A 24,290-nucleotide genomic window follows, 5' to 3' on the forward strand; every position below is an offset into this window, starting at 1 on the left:
TGCAGAGTTCCAAAGAAGAGCAAGGAGAGATAAGAAGCCTTCCTCAGTGATCAATGCAAAGAAATAGAGGGAAACAACAGAATGGGAAAGACTAAAGATCTCTTCAAGAAAATTAGAGATACCAAGGGAACATTTCATGCAAAGATGGGCACAATAAAGGACAGAAATGGTATGGACCTAACAGAAGCAGAAGATATTAAGAAGAGGTAGCAAGAATACACAGAACTGTACAAAAAAGATCTTCACGACCAAGATAATCAAGAGGGTATGATCACTCATCTAGAGCCAGACATCCTGGAATGTGAAGTCAAGTGGGCCTTAGAAAGCATCACTACAAACAAAGCTAGTGGAGGTGATGGAATTCCAGTTGAGCTGTTTGAAATCCTGAAAGATGATGCTGTGAAAGTGCTGCAGTCAATATGCCAGCAAATTTGGAAAACTCGGCAGTGGCCACAGGACTGGAAAAGGTCAGTTTTCATTTCAATCCCAAAGAAAGGCAATGCCAAAGAGTGCTCAAACTACCTACCGCACAATTGCACTCATGTCACATGCTAGTAAAGTAATGCTCAAAATTCTCCAAGCCAGGCTTCAGCAATACATGAACCGTGAACTTCCCAGATGTTCAAGCTGGTTTTAGAAAAGGCAGAGGAACCAGAGATCAAATTGCCAACATCCACTGGATCATGGAAAAAGCAAGAGAGTTCCAGAAAAACATCTATTTCTGCTTTATTGACTATGCCAAAGCCTTTGACTGTGTGGATCACAATAAACTGTGGAAAATTCTGAGAGAGATGGGAATACCACCTGACCTGCCTCTTGAGAAACCTGTGTGCAGGTCAGGAAGCAACAGTTAAAACTGGACATGGAACAACAGACTGGTTCGAAAAGGAAAAGGAGTACGTCAAGGCTGTATATTATCACCCTGCTTATTTAACTTCTATGCAGAGTACATCATGAGAAACGCTGGGCTGGAAGAAGCACAAGCTGGAATCAAGATTGCTGGGAGAAATATCAATCAGATATGCAGATGACACCACCCTTATGGCAGAAAGTGAAGAGGACCTAAAAAGCCTCTTGATGAAAGTGAAAGTGGAGAGTGAAACAGTTGGCTTAAAGCTCAACATTCAGAAAATGAAGATCATGGCATCTAGTCCCATCACTTCATGGCAAATAGATGGGGCAACAGTGTCAGACTTTATTTTTGGGGGCTCCAAAATCACTGCATATAGTGATTGCAGCCATGAAATTAAAAGACACTCCTTGGAAGGAAAGTTATGACCAACCTAGATAGCATATTGAAATGCAGAGACATTACTTTGCCAACAAAGGTCTGTCTAATCAAGGCTATGGTTTTTCCAGTGGTCATGTATGGATGTGAGAGTTGGACTGTGAAGAAAGCTGAGCGCCACAGAATTGATGGCTTTTGAACTGTGGTGTTGGAGAAGACTCTTGAGAGTCCCTTGGACTGCAAGGAGATCCAACCAGTCCATTCTAAAGGAGATCAGTCCTGGGTGTTCTTTGGAAGGACTGATGCTAAAGCTGAAACTCCAATACTTTGGCCACCTCATGCGAAAGAGTTGACTTACTGGAAAAGACTCTGATGCTGGGAGGGATTGGGGGCAGGAGGAGAAGGGGACGACAGAGGATGAGATGGCTGGATGGCATCACCGACTCGATGGACGTGAGTCTCAGTGAACTCTGGGAGTTGGTGAGGGACAGGGAGGCCTGGTGTGCTGTGATTCATGGGGTCGCAAAGAATTGGACACGACTGAGTGGCTGAACTGAACTGAACTGAACTACGTGTGAGCTTGGGGTCGCAGAGTCCGACACGACTGGGCAACTGAACACCAACCATGTGCTAGGGTCACGCCCTGCTCAGGCTTTCCAAGAGAGGAGGACCTCGAATGTGGAGCTCTGCTAAGCCCTTGGGTTTTGGTATATGTGCGTTTTATTTTTTAATACATTTTTTAAATTGAAGGATAATTTTTACAGAATTTTGTTGTTTTCTGCCAAATATCAACATGAGTCAACCATCGGTATACATATGTCCCTTCTCAGCCCTTGGATTTGTTAAGCAGCCCCTTTCGCCGGCTCTTAACTGATTACAGCAAGTCATTCCCAGGACTCTTTTTCTTCTCTCCCAGCGGCAGTGGGATGTCTGAATAGACTCCATACCGGGTCTGTCAAGGTTTAAAGTGCCTGCTGGAGGTCTAAGCAAAACTTACAGGTATCTGAGCAAAAATTGAAGTTGTATACCAGCAGTATGCAGCCGTTGCTATGGACCCTGGGCAGTCAGCTTTCATTCTCTGATTACCTTCTGCTAGTTTTTAAATGAAATGTTTATGACAGTGAAAGTTGCTCCATTGTGACTCTTTGCGACCCCATGGACTATACAGTCCATGGAATTCTCCAGGCCAGAATACTAGAGCAAGTATCCTTTCCCTTCTCCAGTGGATGTTTCTAACCCAGGGATCAAACCCAGGTCTCCAGCATTGCAGGCGAAGTCTTTACCGGCTGAGCCACAGGGAAGCCCTTATAATGACAGTGTTTATAATGAAATACCATAAATGGAAGACTTAAAATGAATTAATTACTTTAATATGATAAATACCTATGGACCCATAGGTCCATGTAACTTAAATTTTAGTAAAAACTTCAGTATATTATACTAGCTTTGATTCATTCAAGTAGAACAATACAGATAGGCAGAAACTCCCTTCCCTCTACACTATCCTCAGAATGGTTAGATTATTATTCCCATGCATGTTTTTATGTGTACCCATAGCAATATATTTTCTTTTGCATGTTTAGACATGTAATTTAATGGAATCATTCATACCTATCATTCTGCACCTTTCTTCTCTCTCAAAATTATACTTTTGAGACTTAATCAATTGACCAATCTCTAGTTAATTTTCACTACTCATTGTATGACTAACCCAAAATTTCTTTATCTTTTCCTTCACTGAGGGATTTAAGTTGGTTCTACTTTAAAGCACATAAGAGCAGCAGTGAATACCATGTGCAGAGATTCACTAAATAGATCCCCAGAAGTGAATTTGCTGGGAGCTTTATATAACTTTATTATCTATTGCCAAATTGCTCTCTGAAATGATTGCACTAGTTTATACTCCCATCAGTGGTATATGTAACTTAGGCTCCCAGTGTACTCAGAAATATGAACTGAGAGAGGCTGGCTGAGGTAGCTTAGAAAGGAAATGGGAAAGGGAGGAGCAGATCCCCTGCTGCACCTCCAGAATCCCTTTTGTCAGCACAAAAGGATACACATGGAACAGTTGTGGGCCACTATAAGACAGCAAGTGTAGGATCATCTTAGATCCTGTCTAGAAGGACTGGGTGGCATGACAGACTTTAGCACAGAGCCTGAGTTTCTAGGGGCTGCAAAAGGAGAACTGCATTTGCTCTGCCAAAGGAACCAAAGATGAGTAGTTTATTGATGATGGAGTTGTACAGGAATTCAGGATTGTTTTTAAGAATTAGCTTTAAACATCTGATAGCATCACACAGCATTGATCATCTACCATCACAGCTGCTGCTGCTAAGTCACTTCAGTTGTGTCCGACTCTGTGCGACCCCATAGACGGCAGCCCACCAGGCTCCCCCGTCCCTGGGATTCTCCAGGCAAGAACACTGGAGTGGGCTGCCATTTCCTTCTCCAATGCATGAAAGTGAAAAAATAAAGTGAAGTCGCTCAATCATGTCCATCACAGCACTAGTAGGTAAAAAGTTTCCTGTTCTCATTTACTCTCCTCCTTCCTGCTAGGTTGGGAAGGGGAGGTGTAGAAGGAAGCCAAGGTGAAAAAAGAAGCCCAGCAGATCACTGTCTCCAAATGCCAGCTCTCTGCTGGCAATAAACCAGAGATGAACAAGGGGAGAAGCCTCAACTGTAAATGAAGTTTGGAATTTTAACTGAAAACATTAATTACTGAAATGACATTATTTTATGACCTGCACAGTAGGACTTTTTAAAACCTAAGAATGACCAGAAAAGTCACAACCCTATCCTCTTATCTAGAATTTTCATCTAAAGACAGGAGAAGAACTAGACTCAATGAATAAATGTAAATGGATAGTGGGAGAAAAAAACTAAGTTGCTTCCTAAGCATATTACAAAGTCGTGCTTGTTCAACTTAACAATCATTCCCTCCAGGGTGGCTTTACCGCCTCTCTAGAAAGCTTCCCATCAACATATACAATTTGTTTTAAAATTCTGGCTAAGTCATATATTGGGTTGGCCAAAAGTCCATTCAAGTATTTCTGTAACACCTTATGGGAAAACCTGAATGAACTCTTTTGGTCAACCAATGTAATTTAAAGATAAAATCACCAAAAATTTGGAGTGCTTCCAAAGCTAAATAAAGACCTGGAGATTGCATGCTCTGCTAGGTAGGTATTGAAGCAGCAGTACTACTTCCTATAATTAACTGCAGTGACTAAATATTCATGTAAATAGCTTTCATCAATAGTCAAGCACATGCAGTAGGCAAGAAGAAACAAATCCCTATACTTCACCCATCAAAATGCAATAAATGTTACAGAATGAACAAAAAAGACAAATGTTCTTATTTAATATGAATGTTCTACTTAGTAGAACTGAGAGCATCACTCATTTTCAGAGATAAATTAAATATACTATTTTCTATCATTAAGTAGAGTTTGGTATATGTGAACATTAGTTTTACAGCTGTAAGGGTAAATATGTTATTTTTCTTAATGCTGTACTTTCTAATAGAAATTGAGTAACATAAATCCTTCAAAAAGATCTCACTTCAGAATCCAGGATGAAAAAACTCACAAGCAGAAAAGTCAAACAGAGAAAGCATATACCTAATTTGAAAGACACCATATTTTATTGGAATTATTTTTCTGTGTTGTATGCAAACTGAACTTTTAAATTAAATCCAAGTACACCTTTACAATAATTCTAGAGTTGAAAGCCACAGTGCAAGTGTAAATCAACAAATGCAAGTATTCAAATCAACACAATTAAAAATGATTTAAAAAATTATTTTTAGCACAAAAATGTAAATTCAGAGCACTACACCATCACCAGAATATGTAGTTTGACATTTAATTTTTTCACATTCATCTTCAAGCTGGCTTAAGACCATTATTATTATTATATTAACCCTAATATTGTGGAATGTTCAGCATTTATGTTTGGTAGTCAGACATATATGATCTGTATAACCACAGAGTTGAATTTGTTCAGACAAGTCAGTAAATTTGTTATACTTCAACCTGGAGAGTCTACCTGACCTTAATGTAAGATGTGATGGAGGGAGTCTCCAATGCTGAACTTAGTAGTAAGATCAACTAGCACTTTATATGAAAACCTAAACAAGCAAAAGCAGATGTGTAGACGCTTTCAAACAATGATTATGTAAAATATCAAACTGGTTAGCTATTCTTACTAACTAGATGATGACAATTTCAAATCAAGAAATTACTAGCCACTCTTAATAATAGAATGAGGGAATAAAAGAGATTTTAGAACAGTCTTCCACTTCAATAGTTTTCTCCAAAAAGAAAATATGAAATAATGTAATATATCCCAATTTCTGTGAAACACAAACAGGAAGAGATCTGTTGAAAACATGGAGCACATTCTTATTTCTAATCTGAAATCTCCTTTTAGGTTTTATGAGCTTTGAAATGCAAGTACAGCTTTAAAGCATCATAGTGGGTAATTATAGATGAATAATAATACAGGCTATATCCTAGGAGACATCTGTAGGCGTTTTAATTGGAAATAAGCATTCTGAGATAATGCTAATAGCAGTGTAGAAAATTAAGTTAAAAAGAATTCAAAGTGTAGGGAATCTTCCTGGGCTTTCTGGATTTTAATCATCTCCTCCACAGAGAATGAGCAGCACCTTCCTGTAGTCTCCAGATGTGTCACCCTGGTGGAGGTGGGTGGCGAGGGGGAGAAGAAAAGCAGAGTTACAGTCAGAGAAACAGGCTTCAAAATAGAATATACAGCTCAAAGTCACCTAGGTTAACTTTTCCAGTCTTGCCTGGATTTTTCTAGGAGAGGTTTTTTAATGATATTTGTTATTTTTTATTACAAAAAGAACACTTGTTCAATGTAGAAAATAGACATAAAAGAATATAAAAATGATCCATAATTCCAACATCTAGAGATTACTATGCCTAACATTTTAGTTTTTGTATATCCTTCCTTTTTTCTCTGCATATAGATTCCTACATGATGAGATTGTAGTATTCATCTGTATTCTGTTTTTTTTACTTAGTATTGCTAATTTCCCATTATTAAATATTCCTCCACAACATCATTCCTTAATGGTTACAGAGTGTTCCATTTTACATAGGTAAGGTAATTTATTTGATCTCCCCCCATTGGATATTTATGTTGTTTCCAATTTTTCACTATTTAAAACACTGCTGTAATAAACAGACATTTTTGTGCATTTTCTTAATAATTTATTCAGAATAAATTTTCATAAAATGGGAATTGCCAGATTAATGATCACATATTTTCCTTTAATATGGTTTGCAAAATAGCCTTCTAGAAAGGAGAAATAATTTTTACGTAGAATTTTTCATGGTCTAAATAATAGATCAGTTTTTGTTAGTGCTTCATGGGTGACTAGAAAAGATGGGATTGGATTCAAAGTTTAATGTATATTATTCAAACCTTAATACACCCTTGTTGATACTTTGCCTCATTGATCTGTCAAAAGATAAGGATGTGTTAAACGTATCCAGCAAAGTATCCCCATCAACATCTTCTGAAGTCTCAAGTTTCTTATTTGTATATTTGAATGCAATACTGTTTGGCACCTAAAGTTTCATGGTAGTTTAATCTTGGTTGTAATGTGTAGCTTTCATCAATATACAGTGGTCCACTTTTTCTCTGTTTAATGCTTTTCCCCCTTAAATTCTTTTTTTTTCTGGGCATGCCGCACAACACGAGGGATCCCAACTAGGGACTGAGCTCATGCTCCTTGCATCAGGAGCCCAGGGTCTCAGCCACTGGACTGCCAGGGAAGTCCTGAATTCATTTTACTTATAGTATAACCCCTGCTTTCCTTTCATTTGTCTAATGTTCTTTTCCCTGGCTTTTTTTTTTTAAAGCTTCTTACATATCACTGTATTTCAGTTATTTATAAACAGTATACAGTAGGATTTTGTATTTTTACCTAATCTGGGAGTTTATTAATTATCATAATTTATGTTTTTAACCTCATTTCTGTCTTTTTTCTATTATTTACATATTTTCTATTTCTATCCTGCTCCTTTTGGCAATTGTTATTGAATGGGCCACGTAGTCTTTATTTTTAGACTTTCCAGTGTTGTATGATATGAGTGTGTGTAAGTACATATATTTGCATATTTATACATATAAAAACACATAATGTAAATATATTTGTTGAGCTGTTTCCCCAAGTCAGTATTTTTTACCCCATCATTTTAGGGTCTGTGTAGTATTCCATTGTATAGACTTTCCATAAGTTGAGTCATCCCCTATTGGTTAATAAAAATGAAAATAATATGTAATAAACTCTGTAACCACTAAGCAAGAATTTCCTGTTCCCCTCTTTCTCCAGCCCCTTATAACCTCTAGTGTACTTTCTGTCACTATGAATTTACCTAGTCTAAATATTTCATGTAAGTAGAATCATATACAGTATTTGTCCTTTTATGTCTGGTTTATTTCACTTAGCATGTTTCCAGAGCTCATCCATGTGTCAGAACCTTCATTCATTTTATGTATGTATCTACCACACTGTAAACATTCATCTATTAATGGACCCTTGGGTTGTTTTTACTTTTTGGTTACCATGAATAATGTTTACATTGATGTACAAGCTTGTTTTCATTTCTTTTGAGTATATATGCCTGGGAGTGGAACTGCTGGGTCATGCGGTAATTCTATGTCTAATTACTTGAGGAAGTACCAAAGTCTTTTCCACAGTGGCTGCACCATGTTACATTCACTCCAGCAATACACAAGGTTCCAATGTGTCCACCAACATTTGTTATTTTTCATTTTTGTTTTAATTATAACCATGTTAGTAGGTATGAAGATATTCAAACCCTCTGTGATTTTTTAATTGGACTGTCTGTCTCTTTGTTATTGTGTTGTAGGAGTTCTTTATATATTCTGGATAGTAAACTCTTATTAGATATGATTTGTAAATATTTTCTCCCACTCTGTGCATTAGTGTACCTTTATCTTATTATTTCCCCTAAAGAAATTCTTAAAAAAAAAAAAAAAAAATTCTTAAACATTAACAATAGCTAAATAAGAGGCATAGTTTATTTTTTAAGCATTTATTGCCAAGTTGCCTCCTAGGAAAGTTAGACTAGTTTACAGTGCCTCCGTAATAGATGGTGAGTTTTCCCGAAGCCTTTCTCAATGCTGGCTATGATCTCTTTAAACTTTGTTAAGGTATTTAGTGAAAAATGATGATCCATTCTTATTTGTAATCTATCATTAGTGAAATTAAACATTGTCCAATTTAGTGTCCATTTTGTGTTTCATCTATCATAGAGCTCATGTTTTCTTTCTGTCCAGGTTTTCCTTTTGGATTTTTTTTCCTTTTCTTAGTAATTTGTACAAACTCTTCAGATAGGGATATTAACCCTATATTATATGTTACAAATATTTGCCCATAGCTTCATGTACGGTCATCCTTGAATCTTAAAATTGTTTTACTTACAGCTAGCTATATTTCAGCACTGCAAAATAAAATGACCTCACAGATTGTACAGAAGTAGAAACAAGTTTCTGAATGCCTTGTAGACATAGTTAGAAACTTTGCAGTTCAAATCACCCAGTAGCTACACCTCTCCAAGCTATGAGTAGGATTCAGAATATTTAATTCACAGATCAAATCCTGACTTGACATTTACTGTGCTGGCAACACCAGCTTCTAGGGACATGAGTCTTGGTTTCATATTTCATATTCCTTCTGGTTTCCTCAAAGGCAAAATCCCAGTAATGAGGGGTTTTGAGAAATGTCAATCATTTCTCATTACTCCCCACGCCATGTTAGGACGAGATGTCTGGTGCCAGGTAAAGAACAGCAATCCAGGATAACCATCATGTTTTCGCTTATTTTTAGCAGACCTCAGCTGGCCCAGGATGAGGTTCTGGATGACTGATTCAGTAGCTTACCTTTTATTGTAAGCAGGTAGAAATGGAAATTGTGCTCTTAAGACCATTCATTAAAATATAATCTTTCTCTGTCTGGGATCCACATGAAATAATTACTATATTTAGAAGGCAAGTATTTTCAGCTTCTAACCAGGCAGAAAGGTTCACATCCATGTGAAAGGAGAGAGACTGGAAATATTTGAGAGTACCGTCTTTAAAGGGAAAGATATCTGACAAGAAGGAGATGATAGGAAGTGTCTAAATACCTAGGTCAGAACCTGCTCCTTTCATCAGCATCTTCCCTGACTCCCACGACCCACCTTGATGAAGGAGTATAGAGACTTTCCATAGAGTCTCTTGAAGTTTGCCCGGATGTCCAACATGTCAATCTCCGCTCGAGAAACCATCACTCTGATAAGGGTGTCGTCATCGGTGCCCAAGCCCTAGGGAAGAAACCAGATCCCTGCATAGAGAGCTGAGCTGGTTTTTGGACAGGGCCCTTTGTTAGTCTATCAAGGCAAGACTATGTATCAGTCTTCCATTGACGTCCTTTGGACTACAACCTTAGGGGCCCGTGGAATGTCACTCTTCCTCACAGAGCTCAAGGCTTTCTCCAGCTTATCTTTTCAACCCTCCGTGTGCCGACCAGAGGAGACCACCCTCTGCCCTTCTAGAGACATACCCTGTGTTCTCCAGCCCGCCTGCCTCACCTACAGTGATCCACCCACCATGTCATCTTTCCCTTCACAGCTTCACCATCCTTCCTACCATGTAAAATCCTCTGATGTAAAACTTCCTTTAAGGCTCTGCTTAAATATACCAGTTCCTTATAAATTCGTTTTTGATCCTCACCCCCAAAGAAATTTTTTTTTTTTAAATACCCTTTCCTTTGTGTCCCTATATTTGGATCCTCAGTGACGTCTTACATTCTGTTTTGTTCTTATGGTGTTTTGCACATACCTGCCTTCCTGTCAAGGCTAGAAGTTCTCTGAGAACAAGGACAGATTTTGATCTCTCTTGCCCCTCAGCAAGAGTGCTTGCACAGAGTACCATTCATGGTTAGGAGTTGGGGCTCTGAAGCCGGTCTGCCAGGGTTGGCATTCCTGCTCCATTAGGACCCTGAGAAAATTGCTTAGCCTCTTTATGCCCCAGTTTTCTCATCTATAAAGTGGAGGTTGGTAATGGTACCTGCCCCACAGAGCTGTTGTGGGGATAAAATTGTACATATAAAGCATTAGGAAGAGTGATCACACATTACGTAAGTACTTAATACATATTATCTAGCATTATTATTAGCAAGCACTCAGTGAAGTATTTGAAGAATTGAACTGAATAGCTCAAGCTGATTTTGGCTACTTTGTGTGGCCAAAATCAGACACCAACAACGAGGCCATTTACCTTCATGGATTTATAAAGCCTTTCAGCAAAATATGCAGATTTGTTCCTCATGCACTTTACTGTCAAGAGAATAAAAAAAAAATGAAAAATTTACAGATAAAATCTATGAGAAAAAAGTGACATTGTTCTCATTGTTTCTACAAGGTCTGAAATAGTATCTCTTGATTGTTTTGTTGGAAAAATGTAGCCAACAATGTTTTATGAGCATAGCATATGCTAAATGCATTTTCATAGGTGGAAAGTACCCTCAATTTATTGTCAAGTTCCTGAAGAAATACTTAATAAAGGCCATTAAAGCAAAGGCACCAAAAAGTTTCAAACAGATTATTGTTATCTGTACCATATGAAAGTTATTAGTTCTAACCATTCACAGACTTGCAAGAAGCAGCTAGTACAGGATTAACCTTTCCATGTATTGAGATATAAAGGCACAAAGGATATAAAAATATATAAGGCCACATGGTACAATAACAATCAGGCTGTATATAGTATTTCTCACTTAAAATTCTGGCTTGCACATCACGAGTGCTTTAAAAAATTTTTTATCCCTGAAAAAAAAATGTCTACAACCCATGATGACAAATTGAGAACGAGGAGGAAAGTCGGTAAACATTTGTTTCTCCACTCCCCATTTCCTACCAGCTTACCTATGGCCAGCAGAGCATCTTCAAAGCTGCCAGATGTTTCAGATTTAATACTCTGTTCAATATCCTTTTGTGCTATCCTTTTGTATTCATCAAACACTACAAACAATAACAAAATGAAATTATAAAAAATTAAAAAAAAGAATAGAGGAAACTAAAATGTTTACTAGAAAGAGCATTTTTAACTACACTTTACTAGTTATTCTCTGGCATTTTTCAAGAGGAAACTAGTTAGCAACGTGGGCGAGAACCAGGGTGCCTACAACAAGTGGAATGGGCCAGAGGAGATGTGGAAGGAATGTCATGAATCTTGGAAGACATAAGCCAAGTCATTTCCCTTCTGTGGGACTCTGTTTTCACCAAATAAAGTGGAGATTTATGAGTGGAGTGTATCTGGAGACACACTCTTTTCTCATTGTTTCTTTAATAAGCAGAATGTGTCTCTTCTTTAATTTTTGCCTTGGCAATCACCTGTATATTCATCTTCCTTTCAGCTCATCAAAACTAGAGTAATTCCTATTTACATCAATACATGGAAGCACCTAAATGTTCATCAACAAGTAAATGGATAAAGATGTGATATATATAAATACACACACACACACACACACACACACACACATACACACAATAGAATATTACTCAGCCATCAAAAAGAATGAAATAATGCCATCTGCAGCAATATGGATGGCATAGAGATTATCATACTAAGTGAAGTCAGAGAAAAACAAATATTATATGATATCACTTATAAGTGGAATCTAAAAAAAAGATACAAATAAACTTATTTACATAACAGATGCAGATTCAAAGATATGGAAAACAAACTTATGGTTACCAAAAGGAAAATGCAGGGGAGGGAAAAATTAGGAGTTTTGGATTAGCAGATAAAAATTACTATATATAAAATAGATAAACAACAATATTCTACTGTAGAGCACAGGGAACTATATTTGGTATCTTGTAATAACCTATAAAAGAAAAGAATCTGAAGAAGAATATATATACATGTACACATACACATAACTGAATCACCGCTGCATAGTGGAAAGTAACACAACATTGTAAATCAACTATATATTTTTAGATTAGAGCAAGTCAACCTTTTCTAAACTTAGTCACATTTGATAATATCTGGTTGCATCTTTTAATAGACTTTAACATAACTAAAAATTCTCTCCTTTCTTAACAAATATTTTTAAATGTTAAGGGTCTTGCCATGTGGCTCAGTGGTAAAGAATCCAACTACCAATGCATGAGAGGTGGGTTTGATCCCTGAGTAGGGAAGATTCCTTGGAGGAGGAAATGGCAACCCACTCCAGTATTCTTGCCAGGGAAATCCCATGGACAGAGGCGCCTGGTGGACTGCAGTCCATGGGGTTGCAAAGAGCCAGACACAACCGAGCAACTAAGCACACACACACACTTTAAAATGTTATATACATATTTTCCTCTCTTGCTGCCTCCCCTGGAGCCTACTTAGAGTGTGTATCTGTTTTATCTTCTTACCACTGCTTTCTTTGGAACGTTATCCCACAACCCCATCAGTGATTCTCACAGGACTGTCAAACCAGGGACACTCCTTTCACTAACATATACCATAAGCTCTAACAACTGAGTGAGCAGTTCATTCAACTAGGACCAGTCAGCCTTACTCTCCTGGAAATTTTTTGACTGAGCAGACCATGAGGATGGCTAAAAGCACAGTAATTTTTAACCTCAGAGAATGTAAGCATCACCTGGGAAACCCATTAAACTGCTTGGGTGTCACTCTCAGAAATTCTAAATCAGTCTATCTGAAGTAGGGGTTCAAGAATCAGCATTTTAATTTTATTTTTACTTTTTTTTTGGCTGTACTGGGTTTTGGTTGCTTCACTTGGGCTTTCTCTAGTTGCAGTGAGTGGGAGTTATTCTCTAGTTGCAGGGCTCAGACTTCTCACTGCTGTGGCTTTTCTTGTTGCGAGAAGCACAAGATCTAGGGCATGCCAGCTCAGTAGTTGTGGCACACGGGCTTAGTTGCTCTATGGTATGTGGAATCTTCCCAGACCAGAGATGGAATCCATGTCCCCTGCATTGGTAGGCAGATTCTTGGACCAAGAAATCCAAGAATCAGCATTTTTAATGAAAACCTGATTTTTGAAAACTCTGCCTTAGAAATGAATCCATGACTCCCTTCTACTGAGATTTCCCAGAACTGCCTTGATTTCTAGTCTTTCTAGAGCTGTTCAGCTCTCTTTAGTACAGTGAACCGCTAGCATTTTCCATGTCCTTTTTATCCCATTCTATATTGTCTCCTCTTTTCCTATGTAATTATTTAGTGTGTATCACTTGGAATTAAAAAATCCAATTGACACATTTTCTAAGCCTCAGTTTTCTCTACTCTAAAATGGGGAAAAGAAGAGAAGCAAAAGGCAAAGGAGAAAAGGAAAGATATATCCATCTGAATGCAGAGTTCCAAAGAACAGCAAGGAGAGATAAGAAAGCCTTCCTCAGTGATCAATGCAAAGAAATAGAGGAAAAGAATAGAATGGGAAAGACTAGAGATCTCTTCAAGAAAATTAGAGATACCAATGGAACATTTCTTGCAAAGATAGGCACCAATAAAGGACAGAAATGGTATGGACCTAACAGAAGCAGAAGATATTAAGAGGAGGTGGCAAAGAATACACAGAACTATACAAAAAAGATCTTCACAACCCAGATAACCATGATGGTGTGATCAATCACCTAGAGCCAAACATCCTGGAATGCAAAATCAAGTGGGCCTTAGGAAGCATCACTCTGAACAAAGCTAGCGGAGGTGATGGAATTCCAGTTGAGCTATTTCAAATCCTAAAAGATGATGCTGTGAAAGTGTTGCACTCAATATGCCAGCAAATTTGGAAAACTTAGTAGTGGCCACAGGACTGGAAAAAGTCAGTTTTCATTCCAATCCCAAAGAAAGGCAATGCCAAAGAATGCTCAAACTACCACACGATTGCACTCATCTCACATGCTAGCTTCCCTTGTGGCTCAGCTGGTAAAGAATCTACCTGCGATGCGGGAGACCTGGGTTCGATCATCCCTGGGTTGGGAAGATCCCCTGGAGAAGGAAAAGGCTACCCACTCCAGTATTCTGGCCTAGAGGATTACATGAACTGCATAGTCCATGGGGTCCCAAAGAGTCGGACACGACTGAGTGACTTTCATTTTCTTTCTTCCACATGCTAGCAAAGTAATGCTCAAAATTCTCCAAGCCAGGCTTCAACAGTACGTGAACAGTGAACTTCCAGATGTTCAAGCTGGATTTAGAAAAGGCAGAGGAACCAGAGATCAACTTGCCAACATCTGTTGGGTCATCGAAAAAGCAAAAGAATTCCAGAAAAACATCTATTTCTGCTTTATTGACTATACCAAAGCCTTTGACTGTGTGGATCACAATGAACTGTGGAAAATTTTGAAAGAGATGGGAATACCAGATCACCTGACCTGCCTCTTGAGAAATTTGTATGCAGGTCAGGAAGCAACAGAACTGGACATGGAACAACAGACTGGTTCCAAATAGGGAAAGGAATACATCAAGGCCATATATTGTCACCCTGCTTATTTAACTCATATGCAGAGTACATCATGAGAAACGTTGGGCTGGAGGAAGCACAAGCTGGAATCGAGATTGCCAGGAGAAATATCAATCACCTCAGATATGCAGATGACACTACCTTTATGGCAGAAAGCGAAGAAGGACTAAAGAGCCTCTTGATGAAAGTGAAAGAGGAGAGTGAAAAAGTTGGCTTAAAGCTCAACATTCAGAAAACTAAGATCATGGGAAATAGATGGGGAAGCAGTGGAAACAGTGACAGCTTTTATTTTGGGGGGCTCCAAAATCATTGCAGATGGTGACTGCAGCCATGAAATTAAAAGACGCTTACTCTTTGGAAGGAAAGTTATGACCAACCTAGACAGCATATTAAAAATCAGAGACAAAACTTTGCCAACAAAAACCCCATGGACTATGCAGTTCATGTAATTCTCTAGGCTATGGTTTTTCCAGTGGTCATGTATGGATGTGAGAGTTGGACTATAAAGAAAGCTGAGTGCCGAAGAATTGATGCTTTTGAACTGTGGTGTTGGAGAATACTCTTGAGAGTCCCTTGGACTGCAAGGAGATTCAACCAGCCCATCCTAAGGGAAATCAGTCCTGAATATTTATTGGAAAAACTGATGCTGAAGCTGAAACGCCAATACTTTGGCCACCTGATGCGAAGAACTGACTCATTGGAGAAGACCCTGATGCTGGGAAAGACTGAAGGCGGGAGGAGAAGGGGACAGTGGAGGATGGCATCATCGACTCAGTGGATGTGCGTTTGAGTAAACTCTGGGAGTTGCTGATGGACAGGGAGGCCTGGCATGTTGCAGTCCACGGGGTTGCAAAGAGTTGGACATGCTGAGCGACTGAACGGAACTGAAAATGGGGAAAATAATGTCTGCTTTCATTGTTATGTTGCAGCAAACAATACTCATAATATACTAAGCACTGCACCTGGAAGATAGAGAATTAACAAAATTTTAGTTATTATGAATCCTCACTATTGTTGGTTGGTAAGAAAACTATGATGTTTTCTTTGTTCAAATAATGCTTAAAAGATTTTCTTCCAGTGACTTACAAGCACAAGTTACACCACTGACTTGTGCCTAGAAGCGAAAATTGTTAAAAATATATTAATATTTGTATTAAATCCACTTCTGAGGACATGCAGTTCCTGAAAAGTATCACCAGGGGGATATGTGCTTTATTAATACTCAGGCAAGGGAAGGCAAAAAAATAGGGAGCTGAATCAGAAGTTGGTGCATCTGATGATGCTTGCGTGCTCAGTCGTGTCTGACTCTTTGCAACCCCATGGACTGTGGCATGCTTGGATCCTCTGTCCGTGAAGATTCACCAGGCAAGAATACCGGAGTGGGTTGTCATTCCCTTTTCCAGAGCATCTTCCTGACCCAAGAATTGAACCTGGGTGTCCTACCTTGGCGGGTGGATTCTTTCTGAGCCACCTGGGAAGCCCTGCATCTGATGATAGTTCATGACATTTAATAACTGGAATAATCACTTACTGTCAGTGTGGAATACCTGAAATAATTGCAACTTTCAAATATATTGTAATTTTCAATTATTTAAAGCTTTCAATTTAGCAAACTCATTCGCCTCAAATTTCTTACCAGTTTTGTAAACTGTGAGTGATTATAAGGGCATGATGAGTTTATAAAATTAGGATATAGCATAAAGACCTAGAGAGCTTATATAAAAGATGAAATATCTTACTAAACCTTTATCACTGTTTACAGGAAGAAAATAAACCAGACAACAAATATTCTACAACTGTATAGTGCCTTTTCCCCAAAGAACTCAAAAGTACATTACAAAGACTAGTACTATCAGAAGCAAAACAGAAACTTTACACACAGGAAACAAAATTTGAAATTATCCACTCGTCATCTTCTGCAACATACCCCCTAAAGAAATGACTTCTATTAGCTTTTACAACTTGGATGTCAAATAGGAATAAATGTCAACCAGTATTTCTATTTTAATACTTGCTGATGTACTAAAGATTTTGTCTTATATAATTAAATTTAAATAGAGCTACTTTAGAAAAAAAGATTGACTATGGAAGTGAGTTTCCTACAAACTGGAATGCCAAACTTCTATGAACATATCTGCTAATTACTCATAATTAATCTTCCAGCAATTGACTCTCACGCATATCATTGCACTCAACAATTTCCAAGCTAAGACATTTAAGACAGTTCAGTATAATTAGGTCTTTGCACCAAGTGAAGGAAAAAAGTTTATCAGTTACAGGTAATATCATTTTCACTATCTTTCAAATAGTTTCTTTAGAAAAAAAAAAGCAAGTGCCTTACCATGCAACAGATGATTTCGATTGCGAGAACAGAGAACAGTTAGAAATTTCACCTCATCTGTCCCCCATTTCTTCTCTCCAGCCTCATACAGGTCCTGAAGCCAAACAAAGCACGAGTTTAAAACACAACAGAGAAGGTGCCAGAACATCTGTAAATATTTCCAGAACTTCAAAGAGTGGGAGTTGGCTTATTTTCCTGGTGACGGGGGTAGAAGTGGTGTTGGCAGTGAGTGGAAATGACTCAGGATTTTTCCTTAGGTATAAGACTAATGGAACTCTATATCTCCCGGAGAGTCAGAGCAAACATGCAGACTTTGGTTTAAGACCCAAAAGGAATGCTCAGACTCAGGCTGTTCCATATGGTAGCCACTAACCACATGTGGCTATTTGAATTTTAATTAACTACAGAAAATTTAAAATTCAACCCCCCGGCCATACTAGCCACGTGTCAAGTGCTCAGTGGTCATGTGTGGCTAGTGGCTACCCATATTAGACACAGACAGTGTAGAACATTTTCAACATTAAAGAAAGTTCTACTGGACACCACCACTCTAGAATGACCCGTGATTTACTTCTCTCTAGTGGCACGTGGCTTCTCTCCCCACTGTTCATTTATAACCAGCAGCTGGCTTGTTAAATTTCTCAAAATACCCTTCACGGATACATTTTGTCGCTCCTTGGGCTTACCTCCATCTACTCAGCTGTTTCTTCACCTTCCTCTCTGCTGCCACATGATTAAAGAGTCAGTTCTCAGTTCAGTCAGTTCTCATAAAAAACCATGGAATTTTATCATTTTACAATTGATTTACAATGTTGTGTTAATTTCAGGTGTTTAGCAAAATGAATAAGTTATACATATATACACTCTTTTCTAGATTCTTTTTCCCATACAGAGGACTGTGGAATTTTAAAGCTGGGAGGGCACAAAAGGTTTATCTAATCAGTGTTTTTCAAATTTGGTTCTCAGCAGGCTTGTGACTGCTTCAATCAATACAGTGGCAGTGACACTGATTTCTGAGGCTAGGTCATAAAAGTCAGGCAGCTTTGGTTCTCATGGAATGCTGGCTTTCTATGTGGTCCCTCTTGAAAGGCAGCCGTCATGCTCTGGGAAGCCCACGCCACCGGAAGAGGCCACAGGTAGGAGACCTTTTCGAAGCCTGAGGTGAGCCCCGGTTCATAGCCCAGACATGAGACACAAGTGTTGGAGACTCCTGCCCCCAGCCATTTGAGCCACCTCTAGCTGTTCAAGTCTTCCCAGCTAAGACCTCTGACATTTTAAGTTTGAGGTGGTTCATTATACAGCAATTGTAACTGGAATATGTGGCAAACATGGAACTTTCCATCTGTCACAGAATGATACTTTTGTAAAATACCAGAAAAACTAACTTGAAAAGGGTAAAGTTTTAGTTATGGGTAGAAAATGGTATCTTAATGGCACCCCACTCCAGTACTCTTGCCTGGAAAATCCCATGGATGGTGGAGGCTGGTGGGCTGCAGTCCATTGGGTCGCTAGAGTTGGACACGACTGAGCGACTTCACTTTCACTTTTCACTTTCATGGATTGGAGAAGGAAATGGCAACCCACTCCAGTGTTCTTGCCTGGAGAACCCCAGGGATGGGGAGCCTGGTGGGCTGCCGTCTATGGGGTCGCACAGAGTCGGACACGACTGAAGTGACTTAGCAGTAGCAGTGAGGTTGGTCATTTTTTGGTGTATTTGCCATTTCTACTTTTCTTTTTTTTTTTTGAGTTGTCTGCTAATGTCCAATGTCTTTTTTTTTTAAAAAGAAATGGGGCATTCTTATTCAGAACAAATATGAGTAAGTTTGAATAACAGTATTGAAACTGTAGTTTACTTATATATTTTCATATTAAGCTTACTATACATAGGGTGAAATTTCTCCCCATTCTATCATTTGATTTTTAATTTTGTTTGTAGTATTGTTTGGTAAAACAATTCTTTCTTTTTAAAATTTAGCCAAACTACCAATCCTTTTCCTTTATGGTTTCTATCTTAAAAGAAAATGCATACAAAATCCTTTCCCAGTCCCACATTTAAAAAATAATATTTAACTATTTTATACTACTTTTATGGCTTACTTTATTTATGCTAAAAACTTCAATCTATTTGGAATTTATTATGCTGTCAGGTGAAAGTCAGGATCTAACTTTATTGTTTCCCAAATGGTTACCCAATTTTTCCAACTCCACTGAGTAACCTGTGCTTTCTCCACTGACTGGAAATGCATATATTCCGTATGTATTTCTGTATATTCTCACATAGGCTTGGTTCTGCTCTTAGACTTTCTAATTATCCCATTGACTTCTCCCTATCTTACACCAGGACCACGTGCTTTAATTCATTTGTACATTTATTATACATTTAACTATATATTAGGGCAAGTCCGTCCATACCCTTCTTGTTGACATTCTAATCTCCACTGTCTTTCCTCTATAGTCCTCATCTTATGTGATTGTCTTCTTTTTCCTGAAAATTGGAGGTATTTTCAGCATTGCCTTCGACAACAATGACTGTTTTGTGCAATGTCAGTTCTGATCAGTGCCGCTTCTAGTAAACGTTTATTCTGTCTTTCCTTGTTTCCTTTTAGAATGTTTATTTATTTTTGGCTGCATCAGGTCTTAGTTGTGACACACGGGCTCTAGAGCACAAAGGTCAACAGTCGCAGTGCTCGGGCTTAGTTGCCCCTGGGCATGAGGGATTTTAGTTTCCCACCAGGGACGGAACCCGAGTCCCCTGCATTGGAAGGCAGATTCTTAACCACTGGACCACCAGGCAAGTCTCCTTTCCTTGTTTCTAAGAAAACTTCCCCTCCACTCATCTAGCCTTCTCTTTATCCCTTCTTGTTTTCATGCGGCTCCATTTTCAGCTCCTTTATTTTCTTATTGCATCTTTTTTTTTTTTTTTAAAGCTCTTGTTTAGTTAATTAAAATCTGTCATTCTCTTACATATGTCAGGATCCAGAGCGATCTGAAATCTGTCTCTTCCTTAAAGTGAGCCCCTGTTTGCCTCCCTTTGGGCCCCAGTTTCTTCACGGGCCATATAGTATTTGAGTTGAGATTAGTGGATATTCATGATCTTTGATCTTGAAATGATAAACAGTTTATCCAGACCTGGTTTTCTCCACAGAACATGGTGCAATGGATTCTTCTTTGAGCTCCTCACTTTTCATCTGGATGAATTTCAATCAGGAGGACTTGCTGCAAATCCAGTGGAGGCGGCTGAGACACAGCCCAAGTCTTCCCTGAGGAGTCTCCCCATTTGCAGGAAGCCACTCTGTCTATTTCCATTGGGGGCAGTGTGTGTGTGTGTGTGTGTGTGTGTGTGAACCTCTTTTCTGGGGAAGGAATAACTCCTGCATCCTTGGCCCAGCTTTGCTGCCCATCTGGCACGGTTTCCAGTTTTGATGCAGATTTCTCTCTATTTTTGTATTTCCTGGTTTGTTTTTCAAAGGGAATCAAGTATGTGCCATATTCTAACAAAAGCTCTGAAGGGCATTTTCAATGTGCTTTTAGTACATTATGCATTTCTTTTTCAAGTAGGAATTCTGAACACTACCTGTTATTTCCTTGAGTGCAGTTTTCATCTCAAGAACTGATAAAATTGGACGTTTAGCTTCTCTATATTTAAAATTTTCTACCTTTGATAATAAATTACTACCTAATTTCACCTGTCCTGGTAAGTCTTTTCATCACAAACTCATTTACTTGCCCCAAAATCCAGTTCTGTAATACCCAAATGTCCCTTTGCTGATGTACCTTAAAGAACAAAGGCTGACCAGATTTTCCTCCTGTTTTATTTTGGAAGAAGAGTGGAAACCTTGGAGAGTGGTTCTTAAATTCCTTGTTTCGTTTTAAGACTTGGAGGACACAGAAAAATGAGTTCTGGTCCTTCCAACTTCCCCCAGCCCATATTTGTTGTTAAGCACCTTTTCACCTGGTCACTTCCAAGGAGAACTATGCTCCTTGAAGAACTCCCAAGTATTTGTTGAACTGCATGGTTTGTTGTGTTTTTTAAAAATTACGTATAATTGACATATAACATTATGTTAGTTTCAGGTGTAGAACATAATAATTTTATATTTGTATACATTGTAAAATGACCCCCACAATGAGTCTAGTTACCATCTAGTACCATATATAATTACAAAGTGTTTTTTCTTATGATAAGGACTCTTAAGATCTATTCTCTTTGGAACTTTCAAGTATGCAATATAGCATTATTGTTTTTTTAACACAATTTTATTTATTTACTTTTGGCAGCACCGTGCAGCATGCAGGATCTTGGCTCCCCGACCAGGGATCAAACTTGTGCCTGCTGCAGTGAAAGCAGAGTCTTAACCACTGGACTGCCAGGGAAGCCCCCAGTATTATTACCTGTAGTTGCCATGCTGTACATTACACCCTCATGACTTCTTTATTTCATAACAGAGCCTGTACTTTTTAGCCTCCTTCACCCATTTTGCCCACCTCCACCCCTGCCTCTGGCAACCACCAGTCTGTTCTCTGTATCTATAAGCTTGATTTTTCCTTGGTTGTTGCTTAACTTCACATACAAGTGAGATTATATAGTATTTGTCTTTTTCTTTCTGGCTTATTTCAGGTAGCATATAGCTCTCTAGATCCATCCACATTTTTGCACATGGTAAGATTTCATTCTTTTTATGAGTAGAGAGCATTCTCCTACTGTACATATACACAATCATTTATTTCATTCATCTACTGAGGGGTTCTTAGATTGTTTCTATTTCTTGGCTATTGTAAATAATACTCCTATGAATAAGGTGGTACATATGTCTTTTTGAGTCAGTGTTTTCATTTTTGAGGGGCAGATAGAAGAAGTGAAATTGCTGGATCATGAAGTAGTTCTATTTTTATTTTGTTTGAGGAAACTCCATACTGTTTTCCATAGTGGCTGCACCAATTTACATTCCCACCAACAGTGAACAAAGGTTGCCTTTTCTTCACATCCTTGCCAACACTTGCTGTTTGTTGTCTTTTTGATGACAGCCATTCTGACAGGAGTGAGGTGATATCTCATTGTGGTTTTGACTTGCATTTCCCTGATGACTAGTGATGTTGAGCATCATTTCATGTGTCTGTTGGACATCTGGATGTCTTTGGAAAAATGTCTATTCAGATCTTCTGCCCATTTTAAAACTGCATTGTTTGGTTACTTCTATTAAGTTGTACAGGTTCTTTTTATGTTTTAGATATTAACTTTTTATCAGATATATGATTTGCAAATATTTGCTCTCATTGAATAGGTAGCCTTTTCATTTTGTTGACGGTTTCTTTTGCTGTGCAGAAGCTTTTTAGTTTGATACAGTCCTACTTGTTTATTTTTACTTTTGTTGCTTTAGCTTTCAGCGTCAGATTAAAAAAATCATTGCTGAGACCCATGTAAGGCAGCTTATCACCTATGTTTTCTTCTAGGAACTTTATAGTTTCAGGTTTTACTTCGAAGTCATTAATTCATTTTGAGTGAATTGCTGTGTACGGAGTAAGGTAGTCAGTTCTGGTTCATTCTTTCGCTTAGGGCTATTCAGTTTTCCCAACAAAATTTATTGAAGAGACTACCTTTGCCTGTTGTATATTCTTGGCTCCTTTTTCATAAGTTAATTGACCATACATGTGCAGGTTTATTTCTCAGATTTCTTTTCTATTCCATTGATCTGTATGTCTGTTTTAATGCCAATACCACACTCTTTTGATTACTGTAGTTTTGTAATATGAATTGCATGGTTTTAAAAAATCATACAGATCTAGAGTCAAAGAGCCCAATTCCATCAGTTATGTAATCTTATACAAGTTATTTAAATCTGAGAATCAGTCTCCTAGTCTATAAAACAGAAGGAATATCTACTTCATGCTGTTGCTGCTGCTGCTAAGTCACCTCAGTCGTGTCCGACTCTGTGTGACCCCATAGATAGCAGCCCACCAGGCTGCCCCATCCCTGGGATTCTCCAGGCAAGACCACTGGAGTGAGTTGCCACTTCCTTCTCCAATGCATGAAAGTGAAAAGCGAAAGTGAAGTCGCTCAGTCGTGTCCAACTTAGTGGCCCCATGGACTGCAGCCTACCAGGCTCCTCCGTCCATGGAATTTTCCAGGCAAGAGTACTGGAGTGGGGTGCCATTGCCTTCTCCACCTACTTCATAGATTTATTATAAGGAAAAAAATGTAAAGTAGTTAGCACAATGCCTAGCACCTGGCAAGCCCACAAAAAAAGTGACAATGGATATAATGTTTCAGGAATAAATTGCTCACTAACTCTTCATTTAAATTCAGGATTCAGGATAAGAAAGCTGTGGTACATATAGACAATGGAATATTACTTAGCCATTAAAAAGAATTCATTTGAATCAGTTCTAATGAGGTGGATGAAACTGGAGCCTATTATACAGAATGAAGTCAGAAAGAAAAACACCAATGCAGTGTACTAACGCATATATGTGGAATTTAGAAAGATGGTAATGATGCCCCTATATGCAAGACAGCAAAAGAGACACAGATGTAAAGAACAGTCTTTTGGACTCTGTGAGAGAAGGCGAGGGTGGGATGATTTGAGAGAATAGCATTGAAACATGTATATTATCATATGTGAAACAGATCGCCAGTCCAGGTTCGATGCATGAGACAGGGTGCTCAGGGCTGGTGCACTGGGATGACCCTGAGGGATGGGATGGGGAGGGAGGTGGGAGAGGGATTCAGGATGGGGAACACATGTACACCCATGGCTGATTCTTGTCAATGTACAATATTGTAAAGTAATTAGCCGCCAATTAAAATAAATAAATTAACTTAAAAAACTAAATTCAGGATTCACCTGGGCTATGGAGGTTCCTTCCAGCATTCCCCCAAATGTTCTCCTAGAGGTAGCTGAAATTCACATAAGCATCTGAGAGTTTTAATACCTTCTCCTTCCTCAAAGCTTCTGGATTGAAGTCAATTTCCTATATCTCCTTATGGGATGGGCCTCCCTGAGTCATCAGAACTCTTAGGACTCATATATTCCTTTCACTTCTAGTGAAAGCAAAAGGTTCTTTCCCATATAATCCTGAGTGATTCACTGTCGTTCAGTCATTAAATTGTGTCTGACTCTTTGCGACCCCATGAAGTGTAGCATGTCAGGCTCATCTCTTTCTACTATCTCCTGGAGTTTGCTCAACTTGAGGTCCATTGAGTCAGT

The 24,290-nt window shown here is 38.6% G+C and overlaps 1 protein-coding gene across 2 annotated transcripts in view; it reads right to left on the bottom strand.

The window, feature by feature from the left end:
* Positions 1–4,847: 4,847 nt before the first annotated feature.
* ANXA4 (annexin A4) overlaps positions 4,848–24,290 on the bottom strand; it is a 74,851-nt gene continuing 55,408 nt past the window's right edge. For both annotated transcript variants that reach the window (XM_005893590.3, XM_070379326.1), the window contains exons 9-13: positions 17,086–17,179; positions 11,191–11,286; positions 10,544–10,602; positions 9,466–9,588; positions 4,848–5,924 (exon numbers count right to left, since the gene is read on the bottom strand). In XM_005893590.3, coding sequence (XP_005893652.1) covers positions 5,865–5,924; positions 9,466–9,588; positions 10,544–10,602; positions 11,191–11,286; positions 17,086–17,179 — 432 coding nt within the window. In that variant the 3' untranslated portion in view covers positions 4,848–5,864. The remainder of the gene's footprint in view (positions 5,925–9,465; positions 9,589–10,543; positions 10,603–11,190; positions 11,287–17,085; positions 17,180–24,290) is intronic.

Source organism: Bos mutus, chromosome 11 (genome assembly GCF_027580195.1).
Source record: "Bos mutus isolate GX-2022 chromosome 11, NWIPB_WYAK_1.1, whole genome shotgun sequence".
NCBI lineage: Eukaryota > Metazoa > Chordata > Mammalia > Artiodactyla > Bovidae > Bos > Bos mutus.